At 35.9% G+C, this 19,226-nt stretch overlaps 1 protein-coding gene across 1 annotated transcript; it reads left to right on the top strand.

The window, feature by feature from the left end:
• The first annotated feature begins 4,061 nt into the window (after positions 1-4,061).
• LOC120414757 (uncharacterized) lies at positions 4,062-5,068 on the top strand. Its single transcript, XM_039576073.2, has 4 exons — positions 4,062-4,151; positions 4,215-4,499; positions 4,560-4,732; positions 4,797-5,068. Exons 1-4 carry the CDS (start codon positions 4,107-4,109, stop codon positions 4,960-4,962), a joined length of 669 nt encoding a protein of 222 aa, XP_039432007.1. The 5' UTR covers positions 4,062-4,106; the 3' UTR covers positions 4,963-5,068.
• The last annotated feature ends 14,158 nt before the right edge of the window (positions 5,069-19,226 follow it).

The following is a 19,226-nucleotide window of genomic DNA, read 5'->3' as shown; positions in this document are numbered from 1 at the left end:
GGTCAAGAAATGTTGCGTGTTCTTTTCGTGACCCCCACAAGAAAAGTTGACAGTTCGGTACGAGCGCGATTGACGGTGTGCGCGCTTGAGGTTCTTTCGAGGAAAAAATAAAAAGATTTAAAATATTCAAAAGTTAAAATAAAATAGATTAAAAATGTTTATTCAAAAACTTTTAACAATAATTTTAAACAAAATTAAAAAATCGATAATTGAACAGTTCTTTTAAAAAACAGAAAATTAGACATTCTTAAATTCTAAAACTAGAAAAAAAATAGAATTAAAAAATTATGTAATTATGAAATAGGGAAATAAAAAAATTAGGAAATTAGAAAATCAGGGAATTAGGAAATTTGGAAATTATGATATCAGCAAATTAGTAAAATAAAAAAAGAAGAAAATTAGGTAATTATGAAAAAAGGAAACAAGGAAATTAAAAAATTAGGATATTTGGAAACGAGGAAATTAGGAAATTTTGAAATTGGGAAACTAGGAAATTAGGAAGTAAGGAAATTAAATTAGGAAATTACGATATTAGGAAGTAAGGAAGTTAGGAAGTTAAGAAGTTAGGAAGTTAGGAAGTTAGGAAATTAGGAAATAAGGAAATTAGGATGTAAGGAAATTAGGAAATCAGGAAATTATGAAGTTAAGAAATTAGGAAACTAGGAAATTAGGAGTTAGGAAGTTAGGAAGTTAAGAAATTAGGAAATTTGGAAATATGGAAATATTGAAATTAGGAAATAAGGAAATAAGGAAATTATGATATTCGGAAACTAGGAAATTAGGAAGTCAGGAAATTTGGAAATTATTTAACAAGGCTGGTACAAATTGGGTACAAATGTTTAATTTTTTTTCTTGAATTCCTAAATTTCTAAATTCTTAAATTCTTAAATTCTTAAATTCTTAAATTCTTAAATTCTTAAATTCTTAAATTCTTAAATTCTTAAATTCTTAAATTCTTAAATTCTTAAATTCTTAAATTCTTAAATTCTTAAATTCTTAAATTCTTAAATTCTTAAATTCTTAAATTCTTAAATTCTTAAATTCTTAAATTCTTAAATTCTTAAATTCTTAAATTCTTAAATTCTTAAATTCTTAAATTCTTAAATTCTTAAATTCTTAAATTCTTAAATTCTTAAATTCTTAAATTCTTAAATTCTTAAATTCTTAAATTCTTAAATTCTTAAATTCTTAAATTCTTAAATTCTTAAATTCTTAAATTCTTAAATTCTTAAATTCTTAAATTCTTAAATTCTTAAATTCTTAAATTCTTAAATTCTTAAATTCTTAAATTCTTAAATTCTTAAATTCTTAAATTCTTAAATTCTTAAATTCTTAAATTCTTAAATTCTTAAATTCTTAAATTCTTAAATTCTTAAATTCTTAAATTCTTAAATTCTTAAATTCTTAAATTCTTAAATTCTTAAATTCTTAAATGCTTAAATTCTTAAATTCTTAAATTCTTAAATTCTTAAATTCTTAAATTCTTAAATTCTTAAATTCTTAAATCCTTAAATTCTTAAATTCTTAAATTCTTAAATTCTTAAATTCTTAAATTCTTAAATTCTTAAATTCCTAAATTCTTAAATTCTTAAATTCTTAAATTCTTAAATTCTTAAATTCTTAAATTCTTAAATTCTTAAATTCTTAAATTCTTAAATTCTTGAATTCTTGAATTCTTGAATTCTTGAATTCTTTAATTCTTTATTTTTCACTCTAGATTTTTTTTTAATTTTGGAAGAAATAGAGTTTTTTTTATTGTTATTATTTCGAGGTTTTCGTAAATTTGTATTTTCGAATTTCTATATTTCCGATTTTTAAAACTTTTAAAACATATTTTTGAATTTGTTGTTTGGTTGGATTTCAAAATTTCAGATTATTATTGTATTTCCAGTAAGAACATAGATATTTGTATGATTATTGTCAAGTTTAATTTCACTCTGATTTACTTCATTTTGCGCAGGGTTCTCGTAATCGAGGTTTTTAAGCGAAGATGGCGTTCGAATGGTGAACGTCCGAAATGTCAAAATTGCGCAGTAGCACCAACATTACAAAAAAATATAGCTGTCATGCCATGGCACACTTTTTTCGTAATGTTGGTACCACTGCGTGATTTTGACATTTCGGGCGTTCACCTTTCGAACGCCATTTTCGCATAAAAACCTGGATACAGAGTACTGGTTGGTACTAGCAATAAATAGTTGGTGACACGATGGCCGACATCTATAAAGACAACTTCTTTTTTTTTACTCCATTTCGACCAAAAAACGAAATCTGTCCTTTTAATTTCAATATTCTGCATTTTGAGATTTGGCGGGAATTTTAAATATTATTATATCCAATACAAAATTATTTAAAACGTTTGTAATTATCAGTCGCAATCAAAAAGGAAAATAACAATTCTTAGATTTTTTCATCAAAACATATTACAAACAAGCACCGCGCGAAGAAACATCAAACGCAATTTTTCTGTTTCTGTTACTTTTCAGCTGCATACCACTTAAGAAAAATCTTTTCGTGACCCTTTCCTTGACCTTGACCGTTTCTTGGGCGTTTTTTTATATGGAGTTTTGCGTTCCTTCCGATCAGCATACCAGCCTTATTAAAAATAAATATTTTTAAAACCCTAAATTCTTTTTGCAACGGCCTCCAACATCCACACTCTGATAGGTCAAAAGGTAGTAAATTTTATGGACTATAAGCCTACGGTATTAACTTTTTGGGCAATCGCAAATTTCTCATAGTTTAACGATTTTTATTAAATTTATTTAACTATCTGGCCTTTGTTTACATAGTTTGGCCAAGCTTAAATTTTTCGGAGTTGGCTTTTGCTGTTTTATCTGTTGTTCTTCTTCTTGTCCATTTCCATCGCGGTGTTCGTTGCCAGTATCGGGTGTCGATGCACGTTCTTTTTTCTTCAGGAGATTTATTATCATCTTTCATCAGTTGCCTTTTCTTTTTGCCTTTCTTCGCAACAGTAGTAAATCCGTCATTGCCATTGTTCTCGTTTTGCGAGGCAATGGCTTGGGATTCAACTACTGGTGGATTGGCTGGGGGGCAAAACAATCGGGTCAGCTGATGTAGTTTTACGATTTTTCTATTAAAGACTTTTTACACCGTTAGTTTTTGCCCTGTAGACCTATATGACGGCACTTTTTGGTCCTCGATTCCGACCTTTTTTCCGGTCCGGCCACTTCGGGAGAGTTTGAAAAAACTTGGCATCAGCATGAACATTTCTTGCAGAACTTGCATCAGAAGAACTTCAAGTCAATGGCTACGCAAGGGACCGGAGAATCAGGATTTTTGAATGTGATTATCCTGAAAAGATTATAGTGCCTTGGAAAAGTGTTTCTATCAGTTTATTTAAATGTAACTGAATAAATGTATGCAATAAATCCATTTTAAGCAAAATAAATAAACCCTACATAATTTTTAATTCAAAATTAATATCAAAATACAATGCAAAATATGAGTTGGAGCCTCGGTTGGAGCAATTAAATTCCTTAAGTAGGTTAATTGAAATTCAAGTGGATTTGTATTGAATTTGAAACTATCGTTCAAAAGAGAAATCAAAAGACTGACACATGTTTATGCATAAATTTGATGTGTTAGGCAAATGCGGCGGATTTAAGTGTGAAACACTTACGTCAAAAGTGTGGATTTTTTGCAGTGTCCCATTCGGCGAAATTACCTTCGACCAAATGTCCAATTTCGATGTATATTTCTGGCAACCAACGTTGCCAGATTATTTTGAAGGAAATCTGTATTTTCTTAAAAATAAATCTGTATTTTATCTGTATCTTGTCGAATTCGAAGCCATAGAAGACATTTCGAAATTTTTAACAACAGATTTAAGCTTTTTAATCATATTAAAGCATAAATTAATAACTAAATTGTTGAAACTTTCAAATATAACCGTTTTAAAAAAATCTGTATATACAGATTTTTGGGATTTTTGGGATCGAAAAATCTGTAAAATACAGATTTATCTGTATATCTGGCATGGCTGCTGGCAACCCTTCTTACCACGTGTTTTGATTTGCGTTATTTTTGTTGATTCTGAAGATATCCGTAAACTTTTAACTGTTTCTGTATTTTTTTTGGAAAAAATGGAAAACTATGAGAAAACAACGGAAGAAACAATTAACGATGTTGTAAGTACTCAAATTACTTGTACTTCTTGCAATAATTCCACTAAATGACTAAATTCCACTCAGGACTACGGCATCCTGCGTTCCGTGGCCAAGCTCCAGTCGCACATCGGCGACCTGGAGCGCAGCGTGAACCACCCGCTGGTGACACTCTTCACGGACGATGCCCTGCACGCGGAGTTGGCCGCGTACGTAAAGTACATCCGCGATCTGCCGGATAACGACTTTGGCGGCGCAGGTGGCGCTGTCGAACCGGATTGGGAGGACCAGGAGTTGGATTACGAGATTCGTGAGCTGCAGCTGTTCATCCAGAACGCGAAGGACGCCGTGCGGGAGTTGGTGGGGGAGGATGTGAGGAAGAGGAGACGGGTTGCATCGGGGTTTGGGATGTTGATTTTGGTTTGCTTGCAGGGGCCGGAAGGAGTTCGGGATGTGGACGAAATTCACCGCAAGACGAGCGAAACCAAAGAGGAGTACAGGAAGACCATCGAGGAGAAGCGGGAATTGCTGGCGTCGACCGCAGAGCGGAAGAAAGAGGCCAAGCAGCGACGGCACGACCTGGAGATGGTCAAGGAAGGACTCAAGTAAAAACTAAACTGTGAACCGACTCTATTCTACTCTACCCTATCTCCTTTTTCCCTTTTCCAGAGCCCAACTGGAGGAATCTACCTCAACCAACAAGAAGCTCCAGCAGGAATCGACCAAGCTGCAGCGCGAGCTGGACCTGCTCAAATCCCGGTTGGCCCGCAAGAAGGCTTCCCCGGCTCCCCGCCGCCACAACTGGACCTCGCTGTACCCGTCGGAGGAGAAGTAACTTGAGCCCAAGTTTGAACCTTTTTATTTAACTTTGACTAGCAGCTGTAAAACTGAACTCTAATTTAAAGCTCCAAAACAAGAATTGGACGATGACAAGATTAAAATCTGCTTTCCTTTCCCGAGAAATCAACATCCGCCCAAAGCAAAAAGGGTCAACCCAGGGGGGGAAGGGTTCTATTTGTGTTTGGCATGACTTCCGTTTTTTGCGGCCACAATCGGTCACACCGACTCGAGTCCTGAAACCGAGACTAGCGAGTCCTCGACGACGATGACGTCAATGCGAGTAATAATGCTTGCTCATCTGTTTCTGAACGAGAGAACCCGGAATGGGGCCACACCAGGAGGAGGTGTGGGACCATCGTGTGGAATGGGTGTTGTGACGTAACTAGACGGTTGAAAAGTGGGGGGTTTGGGGAGGATGTTGCGACGTGACTGTCGGGCCTCGGGATCGGTGAACGGAAGGTGCGATTTCAGGAAGGAATGGAAGTAAAGATGAGAATTACGATGGAGGTGAGATGATATTGACGCGTATTTAGTTTGATTTGTGGAATTGCTTGAAGATGATAACGTGGTCAACTGACTTTATACTTTTAGGAGAACTCATCTATTTTCTTCTGTCATCGAAAAAGGCTGAAAAAGGATGTGTATCTCTGGACAAACTTTAAATTACCATCATATTTCGAGTAACAATTTTGTTATTTTTAGTCAGTTTTAATGTACCGTAAAACGGGGTGACTTCGATAAGTTTGAGATTTTTCCGCAAAATGAAGAGTACAAATTAAATATGTACGGAATGCCATGGAATCATACTGACTATGGTAGAGAAGTGTTCAAAGTACTTTGTAGGGTCCGACCCTCCGAGTGTGCTGCCCCTTGGCACAAGTTGTGTGAGAGAAGTTGTGTGGGAGAGGGAAAGGACGCGAGAGAGTTAGTCTCATGCGGACAGTGTGAAGGAGTGCACGCAGCGACGAGCTGCGGCACGACGCGAGTGGTTCCGGGAGGACCGGATTAGTGTTCCGGGGCGACCAGCGTACGGACTTCGGTCAGTGGGCGGACGGGTGGACGATCGGCGGCTTTTACGAGCTGCGTCCGTTACGCGAGGACCCCACAAAGTTGGCGACGAGGATTAACAACAGGTATTTGAAGCTCAGCAGGTGCTAAGTTGGGCCGTTGTTTTGAAGACAGTTGCGCTGTTTTCAAATTCTGTTAAAAAAAGAGGAGGAAAGATGAAGTGCTCTCTCTCTCTTTCGATCAGATCTTTCTGAGAAGGAGGGCAAGAAGGATCATGGCAGATCATGACGATTGCAGTGATGCATGGATTGTTGTGTGTATGCATTCTCGACACACACATAAGAGAAACGTCACATGGTGGGGTGCGTTTTGTGGCCCATGCATAATCAAGACGAATAGATGACAGATTGTTTTGGTGTAGAATTCTGTGGTTAACGTAGGATTACAGTAATTTTGATGAAGAACTTAAATTATTTCAACGTAGGATAATAATGTTGACGCAGGATTCAATTGCTTTAACGTAGAACTACAATAAATTTGACGTAGAATTTCGATTATTTTAACTCAAGACTTTGAGACAATTGACAAAATACAATTTGACGGAAACAATAATTGTTTAACATTAGACAAAAATAATAATAATAATAATTTTGACGTAGAACTTTGATTATTTCAACGTAGGACTACATAGTTTTTGACGTATAATTTCGACTACACTAGTTTTGACGATGAACTTCAACTGTTTTGAGGTAGGATTATTTAAAAGTTGCGGTTTTCAAACGATTGAGAAAGGAAAGGATTTTCTTTAAACTAGGATTTCTGTAGCAGTTGACGCGTGACAAGGACAACCTTACTTGTGGAGCGTGTGATGATTGATGACGTTTTATTCTGTGTTTAGACAGGCAGGCACCAAGAGAAATGTCCCTGTAACATTGGTTGCAGGTGGTGAACAGGAAGTTGTTCACGGGATAATGTCCCTGTAACATTGGTTGCAGGTGGTGAACAGAAATCTGTTCACGGGTGGATTGGTTCCGAGTGGAATGTCCCTGTTATTAAACAGGTGGTGAACATGAAGTTGTTCACGGGTGAAACCTTTCCGGGTGAATGTCCCTGTGATTAAACAGGTGGTGAACATGAAGTTGTTCACGGGTGAATGTCCCTGTAATTAAACAGGTGGTGAACATGAAGTTGTTCACGGGTGAAATGTCCCTGTAATTGAACAGGTGGTGAACATGAAGTTGTTCACGGGTGAAATGTCCCTGTAATTGAACAGGTGGTGAACATGAGGTTGTTCACGGGTGGATGTCCCTGTAGTTGAGCAGGTGGTGGACATGAAGGTGTTCACGGGTAAAATGTTCCTGTAAATCAAAAGGTGATAACATGAAGTTGTTGAATCGTTAAATGTCCCTGTTGTGAAACAGGTGGTGAACAAAATGTGGTTCACGGGTAAAAGTCTCTATTATAGTTGTCACAGTTGGTGCACCAATAATTGTTACGGATAAAGTGATCAGTTGTCTAGCTGTTTACGAATTGATTGAAACTGTCCCTATTGTTATAATAGGTGGTGAACAAATGGTTGTTCACGGGTAAAGTGTTCAGTTGTCTAGCTGTTCACGAATGGATTGAAAATGTCCCTATTGTTATAATAGGTGGTGAACAAATGGTTGTTCACGGGTAAAGTGTTCAGTTGTCTAGCTGTTCACGAATGGATTGAAAATGTCCCTATTGTTATAATAGGTGGTGAACAAATGGTTGTTCACGGGTAAAGTGTTCAGTTGTCTAGCTGTTCACGAATTGATTAGAACTGTCCCTATAGTTATTATAGGTGGTGAACAAATGGTTGTTCACGGGTAAAATGTTCAGCTGTTTAGCTGTTCATGAACTGATTGGAGCTATTCCTATAGTTATTATAGGTGGTGTTAATATGTTGTAAGTCATTTAGCTGAATACGAATAGTTATTGAGTTGTTTGTAACTGTTGCGGAAGGTAATCAGATGTCTAGCTGTAATTAATCGTCCCTGTAGCTGTCGGTACAGGTGGTGGACAAATATATTGTCCACGGGTGTCATAGTAAGTGTGGTTTCAGATGGTAGAGAACATATATGTTCTAAAATCAATTGTTTCGGGGTGTAACAGGTATAGAAAATAACTGTCAGTGGCTGTTGATATCGATCATTGTGATCCAGTGTGCTCTGGATGAAACAGTTTGGAAATGCTCAGTAGTGAAAACAAGTAGCAAAATGTTTGTAAAATGATAGAATAATTGCGGGGATCAGTTGAAATCGAATGCTTATTTTTATAATTTGTGTAGTTATTGGAGGAAATGATACTGTGGAAAATGCGTTTGATTCTAGATTTGGAGTGGTTAATCTAAATGTATACACAATACGGTTATTGATAGAGTGACATTAATTCGGTAGATTTGAATGAGCCAAAGGTTTAGTAAAATATTCAGTTCCAAGTGATACCTAACTATGGTAATTGTGTTCAATGGGAAGTCAAAGAAAATCAAATTTAGGGATGTATTCAGTGTTAAATTGTTGGAGATTTTGTCACTTTATTCAAACATTGTTAGGAGTTACTGAAACACAGTTTAACACAGTACTGAAAACACAGATTAAGTAAAACACAGTAATCAATAGAATTTATTATGTTGGAGATTGAGTCACATGATTTAGTAAATACTAATCGGAATATTAAAGGAAATGTGCCTATCTCTATCTTATGTGACTGGAGTAACATTGGGTGAGATCGCTAATGAGTTCTTTAGGGATTGTATCAGAAGGTTACATGGATTAGTTAGTATAACATATTAGGATGGCATGGTAGTTGAGTTAAGTAATATGTGATTGCAAAAGTAAGTGGATTTTAGGGACATCGATCCATAAAAAATAAGCTATTCAGGCATGTTTAGCCATGTTGGTTTGAGAACAGTTGTATGAGGTGTTAACAATTATAAGAACGCTATGAATGTATTGTATGGTGAATTTAAGGATGAAGGAGAATGATTTTTTAATGATTGATGATTCATTATTGAAGAGTACAAAAGAATGAATTGATTTACGGAAGCACTTATTGTAGAAAGCTTTAATAGTGATCCACATCCATGTTCGATGTCCACTGTTGTACAACAACGTATTAGGAATGTTTACACTTCAAAGAATGTATATGTAGATGTTTGGGGTTTTAGGTAGTTGTTTGTTTAAATATATAAAATAAGTATTCAAATAATCAGTTCATTACTTGGATTAAACGTAACCAAAATAGAAATTGTGGATGCTCTTGTGAGATTTACCTTGGCAATGTGTTATTGGTTTCCAATGTAGTCAAATTTAGAAAATTTAACATAAATCATTAGAGAATGAAGAGAGAAGCTTCTGAACTTACGTTGATACAAAAAGTAAATAAATATGGTTTTGCCATTTGTTAGTTTAATAAGTATAATAAATCTGTATCACGAGTGTAACTTAAATTTCTGCTTTAGTTGCTTTAGTTTAGATTTTAGTAGCTGAACTAAAATACGATAGGTATGAATTATGTCAACGTCATACTGGAAAATTGTGGAACAGAGTTTTCTTGCTGACATAGGTGGTGTAGGAGAATTGAGTGCCTAATGGGTTTTAGATATTACTAAGATAGAACTTGGACGAATTGATATTGATACAACAAGGATTTGTCTATATTTCAGTCAAAACATGCTGAATGATTGAGGGATATAATTATGTAATCGTTAGAGTAGATTATAAGACGGATTTTTAGATGTGTTTTGCAATGAAGAAAATTGTCCTACAGCTCCCTCCGTGTACGCACGAGAGCATGCAGCTAGTGCTCAGTGCTCCATCGTTTTTTCGATTTTTTTCGCCGTAATTGATTGTGGTTACCCGCGAGTTTGCTTTTCCAGCATGCCAAAGGCCGGCCGTGGCCGTGGCAGTTCGAGTGCGACCTCGAAAAACCCGCGAAGTTCGTCTACCGGCCGTGTGCAAAAAGGTAAACAAACCAACGCCGTGTCGACCGCCATCGCGCAGGGGAGCGTGAGCGCAGAAGGAATCGACAAAAAGTTACTACACCCCGGATATGTTCCAAGATCACCAGTGCGAACCCGTTCGGGTACCTCCGGTGCCACGACCAGCGGCACATCAACATCCGCCAACATTCCCATCAGGAACGAGTTCCAGATGCTGAGCGACGACGAAGAAAACAACAACAACACCGACGGTAGCACCACTACCGACGACGACGACGACGATGATCGTGCTCGGAAAAAAGTGCCGACGCCAAAAAAGAAGAATTCTCCAACGGAACGAAGACCACCTCCAATTTTTGTTTTGGACACGTTGGCGGACGATGTTGACGAGTTGCTGGAAGGCCTCGGATATTGTCTGAAAATCGGTAAGTCGGCAGTGCAAGTGATCACACTGAATAAAAAGAGCTTCGACCTGGTGTTTGAAGAATTGAAGCGTAGCAACTTCAACTTCTACACATTCAACCCCGAGAAGCCCCCTGTTAAGGTCGTCTTACAGGGTTATCAAGACCGTCCGATCTCCGACCTGAAGGGTCACCTTTCGGACGCCGGAATAAAACCGCGGGAGATTAAAGTGCTCTCGCGCAAGACAACGGTAACAGGTACACACACACTGTACCTGTTGTACTTCGACCGCGGCACCGTCAAGATCCAAGACCTGCGGCGGACTAAGACGTTGGACGGTTTTTGGGTAAACTGGCGGTTTTACACCAAGAACCCGACGGACGTAGCGCAATGTCACCGTTGCCAGAAATTCGGCCACGGCTCGCGGAACTGCAACCTCCAGCCCCGCTGCGTGAAGTGCGGTGAGTCACACCTCTCGGAGGCGTGCGCACTGCCACGAAAGGCGGACTTGGGGGACAAGGCAGAACAAACCAAGCCGCGCGTAAAATGCGCGAACTGTGACGGCAACCATACCGGCAATTACCGCGGATGCGTCGCGCGCAAGGCCTACCTCGAGGAGCAGGAAAAGAGGAAGAAGAAAGCGTCCCACCCTCCTCAGCGAAGTACGAGCGCAGCCGTTCCTGCAGCTGGACAGCGTACGGTTCCAGCGGAAAACTCAGCGTTCCCTCCTGGTTGGGGGCGTTCATTCGACAGCGTGGTCGCTGCCGGTAGCGGCAGTACGGCCCAGCAAGAAGTCACCGGGGAAGATCTCTTCACCCTGCCGGAGTTCTTTGCTCTCGCGGGGGAGATGATGACGCGGTTTCGGAGCTGCCGGAACAAGGCAGAACAATTCCTGGCCCTTGAGGAACTGATGATCAAACACATCTACAAAGGATAAATTACCTGTGATCTAGATATAAGCTTTCTCTTCCTCTATCCCCTTTCCTTTGCAATTTCTGTAAGTTTTTTTTTTATAGTTTTTTCTTACTCTTGCTAGTGCCTTAGTTAAAGAAATAATTGTTCCTAAATGGATTATGATGCAACACACAGCTGTAAGGAACTCCAAAACTCTGTTATGCACTTCAAAATAACTCATTGTATCTTGATTATTCAACAATAAAACCGAATTGAATTGAAAATTGAAAAATTGTCCTAGAATTGGAAAGGCATTAAGCGGATTCGGTAACGGAGCATGTTTAAATAATAGATAATAGACGTTTCTTGTCACAATAGGATACATTCAGAACAAACAAAATGTTTTGATAGAAACTTGTTTGATTGAACGGTAAAGTGCTGATATGCAACATAAGAGGCACGATTGACTAAGATGCTATTTCCATACATAGATATAAACAACATGAATAAATGAGGATGTATTATTCAAGATACTTGAAAAAAAAAAAAAAAACGAAGAGAGAATGGATTGGAGCAAAATTGAGTATTTGGAATATTTGCAGAGAAATTAAAAACTAAATTAAAAAGGAGGATTTATACCTGATAGTTTTTCATATGAATATGCAACGCTAGTATTTAACTCGATAAACTGCTAGTTTTTCAGACATGTGAGAAGGAACTTTCAACCTAACGAATAAGAGTCTATTTCATCTAGTCTTGCTTTGGAAAACATCGATTTAGAGAAGAGTTTACTTTGAACGGTACCAATGAGCAATTCAACAAACTACGCTCGAATGTATGGTTTCTGCGTATATTAGTAAGTGTGGTTGTATTGGTAGGATAAACTCAAAACATTATGGTGCGCTTGTATGAGTACAAGAAACTTCATTAAGCTCTAAGGTCATATCTTTCAAATAAAACCAAGGGGGGATTGTAGGGTCCGACCCTCCGAGTGTGCTGCCCCTTGGCACAAGTTGTGTGAGAGAAGTTGTGTGGGAGAGGGAAAGGACGCGAGAGAGTTAGTCTCATGCGGACAGTGTGAAGGAGTGCACGCAGCGACGAGCTGCGGCACGACGCGAGTGGTTCCGGGAGGACCGGATTAGTGTTCCGGGGCGACCAGCGTACGGACTTCGGTCAGTGGGCGGACGGGTGGACGATCGGCGGCTTTGACGAGCTGCGTCCGTTACGCGAGGACCCCACATACTTCAAGAAGTTTTCATTCAATTTTGTAAAGATTAAATAGTTAGTTAACTATAATTAAGAAAATGTTGATGAACAGAATTATTTTTAATATTTTCAAAGTGTTATGATTTTCTCAATAAACATGATTTCGAATCGAAAGCGAAATGTATTTTCGGATTCTTTGGACAATTTTCCATTAGGGGATGGTAAAATAAGTTTGTAAATAATGAATATTACGTGTTTTTGAAATATAATTCAAAAAAAAATCAAATTTATAAGCATTTTTAGTAGAACAAATTTCATATAAAATGTGAAAACTTTTGATTCGTGCCGTAAACTGGGGTCAATCAGACACATGGGGCGAATTGGGACAGCAGTTTTAACCATGTTAGAGCACAATATTTTGATTTTTCTGGTTGGTTTTGGTTAGAACAGACTTTGGCCAACAAGATGTGTACATTAGGGTGTAATATCAAAATCGATTTTCCAGCACAGCAATTTTTCAGTTCCTTTTGGGGTCCTAAACAACTCCCCAAAGTTTGGGAACGATTGGTTTAGTCCTCACTTTGCGCAAAGCGATTCAATTTTTCATATAAATTTGTATGGGAAAAACAATTTTTTTGGATTTCGATACATATTTATAAAATCCACGTTTCACGCTGTACTAAAATCGGATTCATATTCGGATGCTCTAGAAGGTGCTCAACAACTTTCCCGAAGAGAGTATGGTGCTAGCATGTCCCTGAAAGAAGATACAGCGTCCTCAAAACTCGTCTAAAACGTGATTTTCGAGCAAAAAACACGTTTTAGACGAGTTTTGAACACGCTGTATCTTTTTTTAGGAGCAAGTTAGCACCATAGTCTCTTCGGGAAAGTTGTAGAGCACCTTCCAGAGCATCCGAATATGAATCCGGTTTTAGTACAGCGTGAAACGTGGATTTTATAAATATCGAAATCCAAAAAAATGTTTTTTCCCATACAAATTTATATGGAAAATTGAATCGCTTTGCGCAAAGTGAGGACTAAACTAATCTTTCCCAAATTTTGAGGAGTTGTTTAGGACCCCAAAAGGAACTCAAAAATTGCTGTGCTCGCTAAATTTGGACAACTTTATTTTTTTCCATACAACCATATTACACCCTAGTGTACATACATTTCTAAATTTAAAAGCTTTAAGTGCTCTAAAAACTGCTGTCCCTATTCAGACTGTAGTCCCGATTCACCCCAGATTACGGTGCTTCGAATTCAATTTAAAATGCAATATGAATCGATAATTTTATAAACAAAACTAGTTTTAATGATTTCAGGCAAAATTGTGAGTTTTTAACAATTTTACCTAAAATTTATCTGTGTTTTGTTAAAAAACTTATTAACTTAGGTAACCAAATATAAACATTGATTTTTTTTCTTTAAAACTATATTACCAACCTTAGCGATGTTAAATTTGACGTAGAAATAAAATTTGAACATCTTAAATCTGATTTTAAAAAGAAAAACTATGACAATCAAAGCCACCCCGGAATTCAAAATAAGAATTTTCAACGTAACTAATTTTTAAAGCAAAGGTGTGTCTTGTGTGGCCTACCCGAGTATATGTTTTATGAATAATAATCTTGAAAAAAAACTTAACAGTTGGAAAATATTCCAAGAATAAATTGAAATCCTATCAATGTCACCCCGGTTAACGGTAGTTCCCCCCAAACATTATAAAAAAAATGTTTGCGCGATGGCTTTTTTCATTACCTTTCCAAACATAGGTAGGGTAGGGTAGTCATCAATGAGACACTTTGGTTTTTAAACTTCAACGATTTTTGTATTTTTTTCATTAGCATGTTTTAAAGAGCTTTTTGTTACATTTTCTTTCTTTTAATGTGTTCTAACACTGACCAAAATATGAGATCGATCCGACCTCTACAGCCAGAGTTATTCAACTGTCTCATTGTAGACGAACTTGGCAGGAACAATGAGACAGCTGGGGAACAATGAGACACTCTATGAAAATCAATAGTTTTCTAGTAAAATATCATGTTTTGTATTGTTCCATTGCAGATGACTTGCTTTGAACATTTTCAAGCAATTTTGTCAACATGAAACTTCAAATAACAACAGTTATACTAAAAAGTATTTAAATTTTGTAAAATCCATATATTTTACCAAATAACTTTATATTTTTGGTTAAATGAAGTTCAAACTCACTAAATATGCCAAAATTCACTTCCAATTCATGTTTTGAAAGATTTCCATAGATTTTGAAAAGTTTAATGAAGAAAAATCAAAGTGTCTCATTGTTACCCATGGGCTGAAAGGAGTGGGGAACAATGAGACAGCCCTGGATTCTGGGTATATTTTAAATTTTGGCCAAACCTAATGAAAGGACATTTTAGCCCAACTAATGCCCTGTGAAATGACGAAAGAAATTTGGAGAAATATTAGTTTTTGTGTTAATGGCAGTATATGAGTGAAAATGTAATTTTTGGTCATAATTTACTTTTACACCCCAGAATCAAACATGTATGAATAACTTTGCAAGGGAGCGTCCATAACCAAAGCCACTATTATGGCAGACGTGTATCTAGTAGACACACCTTTCCCCCAAATATGAGCCTGATTGGTTGAAACTACGTCTTGTGAGAGCCATTTTATCATTGTTCCCCGTGTCTCATTGATGACTACTCTACCCTATAAAAAATCATTGGTTTTGGTTTTAGCTTTACTATTTCATATTTAAAAACAGAATCATTGCTGATTTTTTATCAATTAATTTTATCTTCAACAACATATGAAAATATTGTAATCACAAGCCGTTTGAAAGTCGCAAACTACATGTTCATACAAACATTGACAAGGACGTGTATTTATACTCGAGAAAAAACTATTAAAAAAATAAAAGGCTAGCAGCTAAACAAAAAAATAATAAAAATACAAAGGTAGAAACAGACAATGTATAGAATCTATAGAATTTCGCATTCTTTTAGATTTCTTATTTTGATTTTTTATCCATACAATATCAAATGGGCTTGTTAATTAAAAAAAAACTGTATCTCAAAGAGGGATTTTCTGATCGGTTTGGTGCCTTCGTGAATGTTTTTGGTTATTATTAGGACTTTTCAGAAAAAGGGTACAAGGAAAAATCACGATTCTTTATTTGTTTATTAATTTTTAAAAGTTTAAGGCCGTCATCTAGGGCGAATCGGGACAGCTGTTTTAGCCTTGTTACTGCACAATATGTGGATATTTTTGATTGGTTTTGGATAGAACAGACATAGAACATCTAAAATAGTGCATCGTTTTCCAAATTTGAAGCTTTAAAGTGTTATAAATCAAGAGGATGATGATATCGCTAGAGTTTAGGATGGTGTTAGGTATCGGAGATATATTATTTGTAATCTAAAAATATTTTTATGACAGAACAGCACTCTGCAAGAATGTTTTTGAACAGCTGAGAAATTTGACTGCAAATTTATTTGTATTTATTTTGACTGCTGTTTGCTGAGATACAGTGTTTAGAGGCTGATTTTATTCTTATACGTTATACACGGTGTGTTTTTTAGAACAAACTAATGATAAAAAATTCGGTATGTCTGATATTTGGCACCGTGAAAGAAGGGCTCTTTCCCGACATTTTGCGGGGTATACCGAAATATTTCGTCGGGGGGTCTAGAGTAACTTTTTTTTTGAAGATTATTTTTGATTTTATGAGATATTTGTTAAAAAAATTCACAGAAAATCGGTGCATTCATGTTGGTATCACTCAAATTTCTTATGAATATGCCTCGGGGACTCTAACCAACAATATTTGACCTCAACTAAAAAAAAATCGAACCAAATTTATCAGATTTCTAGCTTTCTTTGAAATTACCTCAAAATTCAAGCTGGAAACCCGGAAACGACCGAAAGTAAAAATTTTCTTTGTAAAATTTGTCATGAAAATACAGCAACACATTGCCCGGATACGAATTTGAGCATTAAACAATGCAAAACATGGATTATTTAATTAATAAGCTGTTTATTACCCAATAGGCTCAGAAAATTATTTTTTCAATCCTCTGCCACATTACACCATTTCATTTTAAAACATTTTAGAATCAATCACATTGTGTAGAACAGTTTTCTGAACAAGTTCCATAAAAAAGTAGCAGTTTTGGTGCAATATAAGCAGAGATATGCCCAGTTTACTGAAATAAATATTGCCTTTCTCCAAAATTTCTTAATTTAATTACCTGTCACATTATGGGCACTGCCTACTGAGTTTTGTAATGAATGCTATAGAATAATTTTCATGAATTTCATCAAAACTTGTTATAATTTTTATGTTTAAAAAAAATATTATCACCATAAAAAATATCTTAGTAGGCAGTGCCCATCATGTTAAAGGTAATTCAATTAAGAAATTTTGGAGAAAGGCAATATTTATTCCAGAAATTGGGTATAACTCTGCTTATATTGATCCAAAACTGATACTTTTTAAGGAACTTGTTCGGAAAACTGTTCTCCACAATGTGATTGATTCTAAAATGTTTTAAAATGTAATGGTGTAATGTAACAGAGGATTGAAAAAAAAATTGTCTGAGCTTATTTGGTAATAAACAGCTTATTAATTAAATAATCCATGTTTTGCATTGTTTAATGCTCAAATTCGTATCCGGGCAATGTGTTGCTGTATTTTCATGACAAATTGTACAAAGAAAAGATTTATTTTCGGTCGTATCGGGGTTTCCAGCTTGGATTTTGGAGTAATTTCAAAGAATGTTAGAAATCTGACAAATTTGGTTCGATTTTTTTTTAGTGGAGGTCAAATATAGTTGGTTAAAGTCTGGGTGATGAATAGAGAATGCGTAACGTGGTTTTCGAATGATCCCACTTTGTTTACATCTACAAAGTAGGAGGCTGTTCAAGCACAAGCATGACACAAGCATGGTTCTGGTGATGTAGTGGTTAGCGTGGTAGCCTCTCACCCCAGTAAGACCTTCAACTTTCTTAAGATTTCTTGACTTCAACTCCAGGTCCTCAAAAGCCACACAATTTTCCCTCTTGCAAAATAAAAAAACACACACAATTTTTAATGATCGATAACAATACTCTCTACTTTTGGCGAACAGTAAATTGGTTCCACTTTGACAGTTCAAAATTGAGGCCGTTTTGCGAACCACTTTTCAGCACCCAGATGTTTATTATCGCAGAAAGTTTTTTTTCGCTAAAATTTTTGTTTTCGTCAAATCTTACATTTTTTTAAAACTAATGATTGCAACAAGTGTACTAGTGTAAAATGCATTTTAAAACACCTTTTTGCAATTCCGTCGTGAAACTACATACTTTTCCTGTCATTCTTGAACGACGAAATAGCCTACTTTTCTGTACCAAAAATAACAGAATCGACTAGCAACACTTTTCAAAATAAGTGCTGAAAAGTTCTACTTTTCAGCACTGAAATGGGTGCTGAAAAGTTGAACTTTTCAGCACTTGTTTCGAAAAGTAACACTTTTCAACATTTTTTTAACATTGACAAAATACATGAAAATTTGACTTAAAATTTCACTCATAGGTCTTTTTCGGAATTGCAAAAAATGTTGTATGGAACTCGTTGCAAAACTTGATTTTTTCAACACTCTTCGTATTTATCCAACTCGGTGAACCTCGTTGGATAAATGTACGACTCGTGCTGAGAAAATCCTCTTTTTGCAACTTGTTGCATAAACTACTATTTCCATGCAAATGGTGAAACTATGGCTTGTTATTTCAATATTTTCATTTTTTTAAATTTTCTTATAAACCTTTGGATAATTGAGGCTGGACTTTACCTTTTTTCTGAAAAGTCCTGAACTTTGTCGAAGACATCAAATAAATATGAAAATTCCTTCTCTTGATATGTAGGGGAGAGTGGGGAGACTTGATCCCCTTTTTTTGTATCGCACATAACTCTGTCAATTTATCACAAAACTATAAACTTTTTGCATGAATTGAAAGCTTAAACATTCATCTATGTTTGGCTTATAAGGGTATTTCATCAGATGAACTCTTCGAATCATGCCAAGCGTTTAAAAAAAATATTTTAAACCGGCATTTTAAAAATGTTAGGGGTAACTTGATCCCCCTTTCAACATTTCGAAGAAATCTTAAGCAAAATGTTTCTTATTCATCCAAACTTTTGATTTTCTATAAGTTACAGCAATTTAACATAAAACCTGTACGTTTGTGTTCAAAATATAACAAGTTTAGTATGTAAAATATTTGAAAACTTAAAATATTATTTTTTAGAACAAAATTAAGCATGTTTACAAAAGCTGAAAATTTTTGTTTACAAAACTTTTGAAAAAAGGTTCAAACTGCAGTTAGTTATGTACAACTATACTAAAGGAAACTATGTATGAAAACCCAGCATCAATTAATTAATCTTGAGGCTGATTCCAGTGACTGTAAAAATGCAGGGATCAAGTCTCCCTAAACGCACTTTTTTAAACAATTGATTGTAAAAATAGTATGACGATAAATCTAACATCAAATGCGTAAGGGTTTTGGAGTTGATAAGTTTATCAAACAATTCACGTATAAAAAATATTTTTTGAATAATTTTTGAGTGTTTTCTATACATACTAAAACAAAGAAAAAAGATCTCTTGGAAGTTTTTGGCAGCTCGTTTTAGAAAAATGTGTGTAACTCAATCTAAACATTTTTTCAATTTTTTTCTTTGTTTCCTACAATGAGTTTTAGTTAATTTTGCACAACTCTCTAGAACAAAGCTAATTGTTTTACCCACATGCTGATGAGACACA

The sequence above is a fragment of the Culex pipiens genome, chromosome 2 (assembly GCF_016801865.2).
Source record: "Culex pipiens pallens isolate TS chromosome 2, TS_CPP_V2, whole genome shotgun sequence".
Classification (NCBI taxonomy): Eukaryota; Metazoa; Arthropoda; class Insecta; order Diptera; family Culicidae; genus Culex; species Culex pipiens.
The sequence above is the reverse complement of the archived record's forward strand: the minus strand, read 5'-3'. Positions and strand labels throughout refer to the sequence as shown.

Excerpts from the sequence above, each read along its gene's own strand:
- LOC120414757 (XM_039576073.2), top strand. The coding sequence starts at position 4,107 with ATGGAAAACTATGAGAAAACAACGGAAGAAACAATTAACGATGTT. Across the intron at positions 4,152-4,214 it reads AAGAAACAATTAACGATGTT|GACTACGGCATCCTGCGTTC; the intron begins GTAAGTACTCAA and ends AATTCCACTCAG. Across the intron at positions 4,733-4,796 it reads ATGGTCAAGGAAGGACTCAA|AGCCCAACTGGAGGAATCTA; the intron begins GTAAAAACTAAA and ends TCCCTTTTCCAG.